Source organism: Hemitrygon akajei, chromosome 28, assembly GCF_048418815.1.
Source record: "Hemitrygon akajei chromosome 28, sHemAka1.3, whole genome shotgun sequence".
Lineage (NCBI taxonomy): Eukaryota > Metazoa > Chordata > Chondrichthyes > Myliobatiformes > Dasyatidae > Hemitrygon > Hemitrygon akajei.
The window spans coordinates 32,178,317-32,192,447 of NC_133151.1; the positions used below are offsets into that span (position 1 = coordinate 32,178,317).

A 14,131-nucleotide genomic window follows, 5' to 3' on the forward strand; every position below is an offset into this window, starting at 1 on the left:
GTGCCAGTAAGTGAAGCGACGTAACTGAACCCAGTGACCCAAAGGCTCTTTTCAGAGCCACTCACAATGTCTGTGGAAGGGCTGAGGAGCACTTGATTTTCGTTTACAGTATCTGGTCTGTCTATCTGTCACAGCACTGACAATGCCCGGAAACATCCCTGGTAACATTTTCTCTTCCTCGACATGTTTTGTTTCTGCAAAATAAACCATTATCTGTCTGTACAGAAAGTGCTCTGCTTCAGTCCTGGCTAATTTACCCTCTGCCTTGAGAGATCCTACATTCTCTGTAGCAACCATCTTGTTTTAAATGTATTTTTAAAATACCTTTGAATTTTCTTAATCTTAGTCATGACATTTCATGTTCCATTCCGGTATTTATAATTCCCTGTCTAGGAGCTTAGAACAGTACAGTACAGCACTGGAAAAGCCATTTGGCCCACTATATTGTGAAAATCATGATTCCAATTTATTCTAAATGCCCTCCTGTTTATCATCCATATCCCTCAATTCTGTTTATATGCATATTCATATGCATGTTCATATTCATACCTAAACACTTCTTAAATTCCACCAGACTCTCTGCTTTTATTCCTACCTGTGGAAATCCATTCAAAGCACTTAGCACTCCCTGTGATTTAAAAAAAAGAAACTCTTCTTCATATGGCCTTTAAATTTCCCCCTCTAACCTTAAAAGCATATCCACACATCCTTAGATATTTGACATTTCTACCATTAGAAAAATATTCTGACTATGTACCCTATCCATGTCTTTCCAAATTAGAACAAAAACCCTGTCAGATCTCCCCTTAGTTGCTGAGGTCCTAATGAGGTCACAAGTTTGTCCAACCTTTCCTTTGAGCTGCTGTACTCGAATCCAGGGAACATCCTTGTGAAATGTCTGCATCCTTTCCAGAGTGTCCATCCTTGCTATAAAGGCATTGCCAGAACTGTACACGATACTACTGTACAAGTATTGTCTGTTTCAAATTTCATGTAGCTGCAGTGTGACTTTTTTACTCTGGTACCGAATAATCCAACTAATGAAGGCCAGCATTCCATGCGCTTTATACAGTTGCACAGCCAATTTCAGATGTCTGTTGTTCTGTGGAAAATTCTACTCAAATCCTCCTGGACTCCCTCAGAGACACCAAGGCTCAATTGGCCTGAAAACACCATAAAATATAAATCACCAGTTGCAGTGGTAGCAGAATCACATTTGAAATTAGAGGAAGTAAACGAGGTAGTTTTGTGACTGTCTGAAGGACGTTGCCTTTGGTTGTCTTGTTCACTGGCACCATCTTCTTCAGGAGGTTGATAGTTTCTCAATTTGTAAGGGTGTCAAAAATTCCAGGGAGAAGGCAGGAGAATGGGGTTGAGGGGGATAATCAATCAGATGTGATGGCATTGAGGAGCAGACTCAGTGTTTCAAATGGCCTAATTCTGTGCCTATGTCCTGTACTCTTGTGGAAACAAGACATTTGGCCAAATGTCCATGCTGACTGTGCTGCCCAGAGGGAGAGTGAGATTACTATTAAATGCTGCCCATATGCCCACTTCTGTGATTGAGTAGCTCATTCCAAATTCCAAACATGCACAAATCTTTGTGTGAAGAATCTGCCCCTTATTCAATTTTAACTGTCTAGCTTCCTCTATTAATGTTCTGTGCTGTTGATTTCAAACCCCCGTCCCTGGGAAAATACAATGGTATTTCATCCTGTCTATCACTTGCCTGCCCTTACTACATACCTCAGTCAGATGACCTTTCAATCCCCTACATTCCAGGGAATAAAATATTTGTCTACAGAACCTTTCCTATGATCTCCACCCACTGTGTCTAGCCAAAATCTTAGCAGATCATTTCTTCACAGTTTCTAGTTTTATAACATCTTTCCTATAACAGGGTGAAAATGCTGTACACAGTCATCAAATACACACGATAATCTGCAGATGCTGGAAACACAGAGCAACATACACAACATGCTGGAGGAACTTACCTGATCAGGCAGCATCTGTAGAGAGGTATGCACAGTTGACGTTCCAGACCAAAACCCTTCACCAGAACTCGAAATGAAGGGGGATAAAGCCATAATGAACTAGTTGGGGGGAGGGGATGGAGTACAAGCTGGAAGGTTATAGTTGAAGTCAGTTGAGGGGAACAGTGGATGGGAAAGTGAGAAACTGGAGGGTGATACATGGAAAGGGTAAAAGGGCCAAAGAAGAAAAAGCCATGAGCTCCAGATATGCCTGCCTTTTGTTGTCTACACACATCAGTCCATGTTCCAAGCCTTCACTTGTATAGAACTCCAACTCTTTCTGTGTCACACTGAAGGCTATATTGGTGCTGCTCCATGCACCCGGGCTGAGCCTGTCAATTTCATCAACTTTGCCTTCAGCTTCAACCCTGCCCTTAAATCCACTTGCACCTTTCAGACACTTCATTTGAATTTCACAATATCTCTATCTCTATCTCTGGAGACAAACAATCTATTGATATCTTTTATAAACTACTGACACACAGCTACTTGTCTATACCTCGTCCCTCCCTGGCTCATGTAAAGGTGCCATCCTTTTCTTTGTATCTGCTATATCTTTTCGCAGGATGAGGTTTTCCTTTCTGGAACATCAGTTGTGTCCTCCCTCTTCAAAGAACGGGGTCTCCATCTCTCTCTCTCATTGCTTCTACCCTCACCCTCATACATCCCCTCCATTCCTCAGACTTTCCCCCTTGCCCCATCTTCTTGCTGTCAGGGTTAGAGTCCCTTCGTCCTTACTTACCACCCCATGAAAGTCCGTATCCAGCATATTATTCTTTGTAAAGTCCACCATCCTCAAAGGGATCCTAGCACTAAACACATCCTTCCCCACATCCCACTCTCCAATTTCAGCAGGAATTCACTCTCTCTGTGATTCCCTTGTCCATTCAATTCTCCCCACTGATCTCACTGCTGGCACTTCACCTTGTAATCGGGACACATACTACACCTGCCCCTACACCATCATTCGGGATCCCAGAATCATTCCAGAAGAAGCAAAGCTTCACCTACAAGTCTGTTGAGGTCATTAAGTGTATCCCGTGCTCACTGTGTGGCCTCCTTCACATTTGACAATGAATTCCACAGATTCAACACCCTCTAGCCGAAGAAGTTTCTTCCCATCTCTGTTCTAAAGGGATGTCCTACTACTCTGAGTCTATGCCATCTGGTGCTGGACTAACCCACTACAGGAAACATCCTCTCCACGTTCACTTGGCATTTCAATAGGTTATGATGCAATTGTTCCTCATTCTTCTAAACTCCAGTAAGTACAGGCCCAGAATCATCAGATCTCTTCGTATGTTAACTTTATCATTCCTGTGATAATTCTCGTGAATCTGCTCTGGACACTGTCCAATGAAATCCCATCCTTCCTTCAATTAAGTACCCAAAATTGCTCACAATACTCCATGTGGAGTCTGATCAATGCCTTTGAAAGCCTTCTGTTGCTTTTTAAATTTGAGGTACATAAATTAATCAGGGTTATTGATAGGGTGAATGGAAACATATTTTTAGTAAAGAGCAATCGGATCTGGAGGGCAGTGGTTTAAGGTGAGATGGGAGAGATTTAAAACATGAAGGACTGGCATTTTCACCCTGAAGGTGGTGGGGATATGAAACAAGCAGACAGCGGAATTGTTTGAGGCTTGTACAATAAGAGAATGTAAAATGACACGCTTTCAGTGTTGGAGTGGCTGTGGGGCTGGCAAGATGCAGATTTTTGTGAAAACTCTGACAAGGAAAACCATCACCCTTGAGGTTGAACCAGGTGACACCATTGAAAATGAGAAAGCCAAAATCCAGGACAAGGAGGGGATTCCTCCTGACCACCAGCGTTTGATCTGTGCTGGAAAGCAGCTAGAGGATGGCCATACCTTCTCTGGCTACAACATCCAGAAAGAGTCCACTCTGCATCTGATGCTGCATCTGAGAGGTGGTGATCTATCGCAAGTGCTATGCCCGCCTGTGTCCTTGTGCATCAACCTGTCATAAACCCAAGTGTGGCCACACGAACAGTCTGTGCCCGAAGAAAAAGCCGAACTAAACATCATGTTCTGTTGCCCACGTTAGACTTGCATTTGTCCTGAGTTACCAATAAAAGTTAGTTGCATTGCCAAAGAAAAATGACACACAGACAGGTATGTGGATAGTGAAGGTTGAGAGCGATGTGGGACAAATGCAGATGGATGGAACCAACTCAGATGATTTTGGTCAGTATGTACAAGTGGGGCCTTTATTTTCATACTTCTGAGAAATAGTATCTGCTTTTAATTCTCATATTCTGCTTATCTTCTCCCACAGATGTGATTTCTATTTTCTGTCCATGTAAAGGTGTTTGCATTCAAAGTCAACAACGTCTCCTCCACAATCACCATCAGCACTGGTGTACATCAAGGCTGTGTACTTGGCCGCAACTCTACTCAATTTATACCTGTGATTTTTGGCAAAGTACAACACCAATGCCATATTTAAGTTTGCAGATAACACCACTGTTGGTGGATGAATTAAGGTGGTGAAATATTTGCCATCAGGAGGAAAATGGAAAATCTGGTGAATTGTGCCACATCAGCAACCTCTCACTCAACATCAGCAAAAACAAAGAATTGATCACTGACCACAGGAGGAGGAAACAGGAAGTCCATGAGCGAGTCATCATCAGGGACTGGAGGCGGATCTATCCCAGGACTATCCGTAAACGCCATTATAAAGAAGGCACTGCTGCAACTCTGCTCAGAAGTTTGATTATAATTGGCATGTCAAATAAAACTTTGACACACTTCTATAGATGCACAGTGGAGAGTATCCTGACTGGTTGCATCATGGCCTGATATGGCAACACAATGATCAGGAATGGAGAGGTCTACAAGATGTAATGGATATATCCCAATGCATCACAGGCAAAGCTCTCCCCATCATTCAGTACATTTACAAGATGCACTTCTACAAGTAAACTGTATCCAGCATCAACAACATCCTTCATCCACCTCATGCTCTCTTCTCACAGCTGCCATCGGGAAGGATGTACAGGAGCTTTAGGTCCCACACCACCAGCACCAGGAAGAGTTATTACCCTAGAGCAGTCTTGAAATGACACAGGTATCTTCACTGAACTGATTCCATAATCTACAGACTCACTTTCAAGTATTCTACAATTGAATTTCAAAGTAAAATTTTTTTTAAATTATTTGCATGATCCGTCTTTTTCACATTGGTTGTCTGTCAGTCTTTGCTGTTTATAGTTTTCATAAAATCCATTGTATTTATTTTCCTGTAAGTACCTGAAAGAAAATTAATCTGAAAGTAGTACCCTATTGTGCCAGAGGTCCCAACACACTAGACCTCTACTGCACTACGATAAGGAATACCTATAGTTTGCCTCCGAGACCGCATTTTGTTAAGTCAGATCATTTGACTGTACTCGTCTTACCTGCATACAGACAGAGCCTAAAGAGCAAGGCTCCAGAGATCAAGCTTGTCTGAGTGGCAGAATAACAACAACCTCTCACTCAGTGTCAGTAAGACCAAGGGACAGATTGCAGACTTCAGGAGAGGGAAACCAGACATCCATGAGCCAGTAATCATTGGACAATCAGAAGTGAAGAGAGTCAATAACTTTAAATTCCTGTGTGTCACTGTCAGAGGATCTGACCTGGACTCATCATATAAATATTATTGTGAAGAAAGCACGACTGCACCTTTACTTCCTCAGGGCTCTCAGAGATTCAGCATGTCATCGAAAACTTTGCCAAACTTCTATAAGTGTGAGGTGGAAAGTGTGCTGACTGGCTGTATTACGGCCTGGTATAAGGTCATCAATGCCTTTGAGTGGAAAATCGTACAAAAGGTAGTGGATTCAGCCCAGGTACATCACGGGTAAACCATTCATAACAACTGAGCACATCTACATGAAACATAGTCGTAGAAAAGCAACATCCATCATCAAAGATCCTCACCACCCAGGCAATGCTCTTTTCTCACTGCTGTCATCAGGTAGAAGGAACAGGTACTTCAGGAGTCGCACCACCAGGTTCAAGAACAGTTATCACCCCTCAAACATCATGGGCCTGAAGAAAACGGGATAGCTACACTCGTGTCAGGACTCATTTAGGGGCTCTGTTATATTATTATTGCATGCTCATTATTTATTGCTATATGTTTTTCTGCATTTGCACTGTTTGTTTACAGTTTATAGTTCCTCATTTTTACAGTTCTCAGTTACTGTTCTATAGATTTGCAAATAATGCCTGCAGAAAATGAATTTCAGGGTTGAATGTGGTGACGTGTATGCACTGTGAGAATAAATTTTACTTTGAACTTTGAACTATATGATGAAATATGCACACTGTGATAACAACTGGGAAATGACCCTCGTCAGGTGTCAGATCTCTCAGTGTGAGAGCATTTTTGAGATAGTAATCATAATTGTAACTCCTTTATATTATCATTGGAGAGTGATAGGACAGACAATTTAGAAAAGCGTTTAATTACAGTAAGGAAAATATGTGGCTATCGGGCAGGAAATCGGAAGCTTAAACTGAAAAGAGATGTTCTCAGGGAAAACTACGGAAAAAATGTGGCAAGTGCTCAGCGGATATTTATGTGGAGTTCTGCATAGGTACATTCCAATGAGACAGGAAAGTTATGGTAGGGTACAGGAACCGTGGTGTACAAATGCTGTAATAAATCTAGTCAAGGAGCAAAGAAAATCTTACAAAATGTTCAGAAAGCTGGGTAATGTTAGAGATCTAGAAGATTATAAGGATAACAGGAAGGAGCTTAAGAAGGAAATTAGGAGAGCCAGAAGGGGCCATGAGATGGCCTTGGCAGGCAGGATTAAGGAAAACCCCAAGGCATTCTACAAGTATGTGAAGAGCAAGAGGATAAGATGTGAAAGGATAGGACCTATCAAGTGTGACAGTGGGGAAGTGTGTATGGAACCGGAGAAAATACCACAGGTACCTAATGAATACTTTACTTCAGTATTCACTATGGAAAAGTATCTTGGTGATTGTAGTGATGACTTGCAGCAGACTAAAAAGCTTGAGCATGTAGATATTAAGGGAGAGGATGTACTGGAGATTTTGGAAAGCATCAAGTTGGATAAGTCATCGGGACCGAATGAGAAGTACCCCAGGCTACTGTGGGAGGTGAGGCAGGAGATTGCTGAGCCTCTGGCAATGATCTTTTCCTCATCAATGGGGTCGGGACAGATTCTGGATGTTTGGAAGGTTGCGGATGTTGTTCCTTTATTCAAGAAAGGGAGTAGAGATAGCCCAGGAAATTATAGTCCAGTGAGTCTTACCTCAGTGGTTGGTAAGTTGATGAAGAAGATCCAGAGAGGCAGGATTTATGAACATCTGGATAGGTATAATATGATTAGGAATAGTCAGCATGGCTTTGTCAAGGGCAAGTCATGCCTTAGGAGCCTGATTGAATTTTTTGAGGATGTGACTAAACACATTGATGAAGGAAGAGCAGTAGATGTAGCGTATATGGATTTCAGCAAGGCATTTGATAATGTACCCCATGCAAGGCTTATTGAGAAAGTAAGGAGGCTGTGTGGATCAAGAACTTGCTTGCCCACAGAACAGTGGTTGTAGACCGGTTATATTCTGCTTGGAGGTCAGTGACCAGTGTTGTGCCTCAGGGATCTGTTCTGGGACACATACTCTTTGTGGTTTTAATAAATGACCTGGATGAGGAAGTGGAGGGATGGTTTAGTAAGTCTGCTGATGACACAAATGTTGGAGGTGTTGTGGATAGTGTGGAGGGCTGTCAGAGGTTACAGCGGGACATTGATATGATGCAAAACTGGGCTGAGAAGTGGCTGATGGAGTTCAACCCAGATAAGTGTGAGATGGTTGATTTTGGTAGGTCAAATATGATGGCAGAATATAGTATTAATGGTAAGACTCTTGGCAGTGTGGAGGATCAGAAGGATCTTGGGGTCTGAGTCCATAGGACACTCAAAGCTGCTGCACAGGTTGACTCTGTGGTTAAGAAGGTGTACGGTGTATTGGCCTTCATCAACTGTGGAATTGAATTTAGGAGCTGAGAGGTTATGTTGCAGCTGTATAGGACCCTGGTCAGACCCCACTTGGAGCACTGTGCTCAGTTCTGGTCGCCTCACTACAGGAAGGATGTACACGCTATAGAAAAGGTGCATATGAGATTTACAAGGATGTTGCCTGGATTGAGGAGCATGCCTTATGAGAATAGGTTGAGTGAACTCGGCCTTTTCTCCACGGAGCGACGGAGGATGAGAGGTGACCTGATAGAGGTGTATAAGATGTTGAGCGGCATTGATCGTATGGATAGTCAGAGGCTTTTTCCCAGGGCTGAAATGGCTGCCACAAGAAGACACAGGTTTAAGGTGCTGGAGAGTAGGTACAAAGGAGATGTCAGTGATAAGTTTTTTACTCAGTGGTAACTGCATGGAATGGGCTGCTGACAACGGTGGTGGAGGCGGATACGATAGGGTATTTTAAGAGACTTTTCGATAGGTACATGATGCTTCGAAAAATAGAGGGCTATGGGTAAGCCTAGTAATTTCTGAGGTAGGGACATGTTCGGCACAACTTTGTGGGCTGAAGGGCCTGTATTGTGCTGTAGGTTTTCTATGTTACTGTTAACTTAGTTTGGATTAAAATTTTTGCTTTGACAATATTTTTCCGTAACGTTCTTTTTTCGTAAAGGGTTCAGTGATCTAGTTACAACGACTTTTTACCCCAAATTATAAAATTAAAATTATAAAAGATTATCCACAAAAAAAATGTAGAAAATAAAAACGTTAAATATTTCTAAGACTGAAGAGTCAAATTAAACTGTGAATATAACACACTCAATTCCCGTTGGTGGCGGGGGGGGGGGGGGTGGTCACCGTTCCCGGAAATTCCCCTCTGTACCCACTCTGTTACAATGCTCGCAATTTCTCAGCGTCTTCATTGATTGACAGCTCTCTCTGCCCCGCCTCCCGGGCTGTGGAATCAGCGTCACGTGATATCGTGTTTCGTATTGCCGATTGAGACGAGCTGACATCATAGTGGTCCCATCTTCACCGACGTCGTTTCCAGGGGAACGGTCCGGGGCGGGCGGTTAGTCCGGGATGGTGGGCACGGGGTTGTAGTAAAGTGGAGTCGGTCTCTACTTTGGGTTTCGGCTCCACTGTGGGAATCGGCCTCTCCTCTTCCTGCCCACGGAACAGTGAGTGTCTGTCAGCGCCTCACCGCACCGGCTCTCTGCCTCAGGTACAATATTTAAACCATATTTGCACAGTTACATGGATGGGAAAGGTTGAGAAGGACACGGGCCTAATGCGGGCGGATGGAACGAGTTCAGGTCGACAACTTGGTCGGCGTGGATGAGTTTTACCGAAGGGACGGTTTCAGTTCTGTATAAATCACTGACTCTATTCTGGGCGGTTCAACCAGGGCAGGATGTACGCAGTGAATGACAGGTTCCTGAGAAGGTTTAATGAACAGAGACTTTGTGGGTTTCTGTCCCCACACCTCCTCTGGCAGCTGATTTAGGATAGCACCTATTCTCTGTGTGAAGTATGTACCCTTCAGATACCCTTAAAATCTGTCTTTAAACAGTTTTGTACAATTCTAATGAGAGGCAATTCTTTGGCTGATAAGGCAAGTAGAACACACAACCCTGTCTACCTGTGATGCCACATACAGGGAACTGTGTAACAATATTAGAGACACATGCACAGGTACTTCAGTGAGCAAGGCCTGGAGGGATATAAAACTAATGCAGGAAAGTGGGATAGCTGTGCGTGATGGGGAGCATAAATGTGATGGGCCAGAGGGTCTGTTTCTGTCCTCCACTGCAGTGGGGTTCAATTGATTGTAGTAAAAATACACGACTGTTAGTAGTCAGTATCCTGGGAGAAACTACACCATAAAAACAAATTAACACTCTGAGCAGCTCTGCAAAAAGGTAATTGAAAAGCACAATTCAGGAGATGGATACAAGAAAATTTTCAAGTCACTGAATATCCCCTGGAGTACAGTTAAGTCACTCATCCTGAAATGGAAAGAATATGGCAGAGCTGTAAATCTGCCAGAATCAGGCCATCCTCAAAAACTGAGTGACTGTGCAAGAAGGGGACAAGTGAGGGAGGCCACCTAGAGTCTTATGCTAACTCTAGAGAAATCACAATCTTCAGTGGCTGAGATGGGAGAGACTGTGTGTACAACATCTGTTGCCCAGATGCTTCACCTGTCAGAGCTTTATGGGAGAGTGGCAAATGGGGCAGCAGACAGGATGGGCCAAAAGGCCTAATTCTGCTCCTGTGTCTTATGGTCCGATGGTCTCGGAGCAGCTGCAGGACATTTCAAAGGGAAAGCTGAGCAGCCAGACATCGTGGTGGACAGTGCATGTTGGTAATAGCAACGTAGGGAGGAGGAGGGATGTGGTCCTCTGCAGTGAATTTACAGAAATAAGACAGAAACTAAAAAGTAGTAAGCTCTATATGGCTCCCAGTGACACCTGTTAGTGGGGGGAGATATAGAGAGATACCACTGATAAATGTGTGGCTGAGGAGGTGGTGCAGGGGACAGAGTGCCAGTTTCATGGATCAATGGGACATCTTCTAGGGATGGGAAGGCAAAAACTGTTCACTCCCTGGGGTCTTTTAGGGAAGGAACAGTTTTCTCCATCCTAAAACTGCACGGAATAGTTTTGATGTGACAGGGTGGAGGTTGAAAGGGACTCTGAAGGGTGAGTTGATGGAGGTGGATAAAATTACGTGAGGCATACAAAGGTTAGAGAGACAGAGACTGCTTCCAGTGGTGTGGCTGTCTAAGGCTAAAGGGAATAGTTGTAAGGTGAGAGGGGGTTGGTTTAAAGGGGATCTGAAGGGTAAATATTTGACACAGAGAACAGCTGGTATCCCAAATCAGCTGCCAGAGGAGGTGGTGGAGGCAAAAACACACAAAGTCTCTGTTCATGAACACTTCCCAGGAACCTGTCATTACTGTGTTCATCCTGCCCTGGTTTAACTCCCCGGTGCTGGGTGCATTGTTGTTTTCCATCTGTATAAACGATCTGGATGAGAGTATGGTAATCTGGATCAGCAAGTTTGCAGATGACAACCAGATTAGGGGTATGATGGACAGCAAAGGCGGCTAGAAAATCTTGATGTGGGATGTGGAGCAGCTGGAAAAATGAAGGAGGTTACAATCTGGAACACACTGCCTGTGGGGGTGGTGCAGGACCATCTGAATGAGCATTTAAAATATGAGGTGTCTGCAACATAAATTTAACAAGAGAAATGTGTGGTTTACAGAGGACCTGAGGTCCTCTCTCCTCTGAAGGTGGTTACAATTGGGAACACACTGCCTGACGGGGTGGTGCAGGCTGGTATTTAAGAACCATCTGGATGAGCATTTGAATGACCAGGACAGGGTAGGAGACAGATCAAGTGCAGAGTTAGTGTTGACAGATTCTCGACGGTCAGTGTAGACATGCAGAAACCACTGACTGTGAAAGTTCAGTGGGAACCTGGAACACAGAACTTCAGGATGGACTTACCTAAAACACTCAGAACCCAGAACAATGGATTTCTGTTGGACAAAGGTATTAATGCATTAGGGTTAGTAGTGAATCACCCCCCTCAAATGGCTACCAAAATGCTCCCATTCCCTGTGCACTAGTAACAGGACCTTTAAATGGGAATTTGGTGAAGTACTCTGGTTAATATCAGGAGAGATGGCAGACAGCTTGGTCACAACGGAAGGATGCAAATATCTTCTCAGAGGATAAGGGGTTCAGTGGAACAAGCTCACAGCTGAGAACGAAGGTAAAAGGTTCTATAGTCTGATGAAACAAAATTGACCTTTTTGGCCATCAGATTAAAGACTAAGCTTGGCGCAAGACAAACACCGCACAGCATCTAAAACACACCATCCCAGCATGGTGGAGGCTGCATCATGCTGTGGGGCTGTTTCACTGCAGCAGGCCCTGAAAGGCTCATAAAAGTAGAGGGTAAAATGAATGCAGCCAAATACAGTGAAATCTTGGAGGAAAACCTAATTCAGTCTGCAAGTGAACTGTGACTTAGGAGAAAATTCATTTTCCATCAGGAGAATAAAGAATAAAGCAAGTATAAAACCAAAACTACACAGGAATGACTTAAAACCAAAGTTAGTGTCCTGGAGTGGCCAAGTCAGAGTCCAGACCTCAATCCAATTGAGAATTTGAGGCTGGACTTGAAAAGATCGGTTCACTCATGAACCGCATGCAATCTGACAGAGCTTCAGCAGTTTTGTAAAGAAAAATGGGGAGAATTTTCAGTGTCCAGATGTGCAAAGCGGGTAGAGAGCTATCCACACAGAGCCAACGGTAATTACTGGCTTGAAGGAGGTGAATACCAATACAAATAAATTATTTTGTGTTTTGACACCAAAGAGTCCATTCTGCTGATCAGTGTGGGAAAATAAAGCCAAATTAAATCCACTGTGAATCAATGTTGCAAAACAATAAACATGAAAACCTCCAAAGGAGACTGAATACTTTTGATGGCACTGTATCCACCCCTTCACCAGCACGTTATAAACAAATCCACCCTGCTCCTTTCCATTTTGCCAATTCCATGTCGAACATTAAACATTGAAGCGATGTGCTACACACAGCGCTGAAATAACAACACGCAGTCGGTAAGTCATTTTGAGACTAGTTTATTCAAACTTCGCGGCGCTGGCATTTAATCCCTAGCGCTAGAGGTGAAATGACGTCAGAGGTGCATTACCAAAGTCTCTCCCCGCGTGCTGGCTATTTGTGAGCCGGTTCGCCTGCTCAGAAAATGGGTCGCCACAACATGTTGGAATGTCAAATTCCCAGTCCAAGTCTCTGTAACCATGTCCCTGCAATAGCTGATAGATCAAACATATTCGTCAGTACACAATATGGAACAGATGGCAACCCGCCCTTCAGTCCACAATATCTGCACCAATCATAACAATGTTGAGACTTTATAAAGTACTGGTGAGGTCTCACTGGAGTATTGTGAGCCCTTTATCTTAGGAAGGATGAGCTGAAACTGGATGTGTTTCAAAGGAAATTCTGAAAATTGCTTCCAGGATGAAACAGCTTGGCATATGAAGAGCGTTTGATTGCTCTGGGCCTGTACTCACTGGAATTTAGGTCAATGAAGGGTGACCTAATTGAAACCTATTGAATGGTGAAAGGCCTTGATAAAGTGGATGTGCGGAGGATGGGAGTGTCTGAGACCAGAGGACACAGCCTCAGAATAGAGCATCATCACAGAATGTGGAGATGAGGAATTTCTTTAGCTAGAGAGTGGTGAATCTGTGGAATTTGTTGCCTCGGGCAGCTGTAGAGCCAAGACTTTATGTATATTTATGGCAGAGGTTGGTAGATTCTTGATTGGTCAGATCATGAAGGGTTACAGGGAGAAGGCAGGAGATTGGCTTTGAGGGAAAATGGATTAGCCATGATGAAATGACAGAGCAGATTTGATGGGCCTAATTCTGATCCTATATCTTAGAGTCTATATCACCACCTCAGAAACCTCAATCAATTTTGTCAAGCGTGATCTGCCCACACAAAACCATGCTGATAGTCCCTAAGCAGGCCATGCCTTTCCAAATGTGCATAAATCCTGTACCTCAATATCCTCCCCAGTAGCTTCTCCACCACTGAAATGAGGCTGTGTTGCCGATAGATTCCTGGATTCTTGTTATTTCCCTTCTTGATCAAAGCTGCAACACTTGCGACACTCAAGTCCTGTGGGACCTCACATGTTGTGATCGAGGACACACTGGTCCTTGTCAAATCGCCAGCAATCTGCTGACTTGTTTCTTTCACTATATATGCCTTCAAGTCCTGGAGTCTTATCCATCTTATTGCTTTTCAGACGTCCCAGCACATCCTCCTCCTCAATCTCAACACGTCTCTGCACATTAGCATGCTCCACTCTGGTTTCATTCACATTCAATTCTTTCTCCTCGGTAAATATTTACACAACATACTAATTTAGTACCTCAGCCACTCGGCCTGACTTCAACCACATCATTCGTCCTTTAATCTTGAGTTGACCTTTCCATTCTCTGGTTAGCCTTGTTTTATTA

The 14,131-nt window shown here is 43.6% G+C and overlaps 1 protein-coding gene and 1 pseudogene across 1 annotated transcript; both read left to right on the plus strand.

Annotated features, from left to right (window-relative positions):
* The window catches only part of LOC140717854 (uncharacterized), a 966,201-nt pseudogene that overhangs the window by 752,678 nt on the left and 199,392 nt on the right, over window positions 1-14,131 (plus strand).
* On the plus strand, window positions 3,732-4,077 carry LOC140717575 (ubiquitin-ribosomal protein eL40 fusion protein-like). Its single transcript, XM_073031147.1, is given in 2 exon segments — window positions 3,732-3,970; window positions 3,972-4,077. Coding segments are annotated over 2 exon segments (333 nt in total). The 5' UTR covers window positions 3,732-3,743.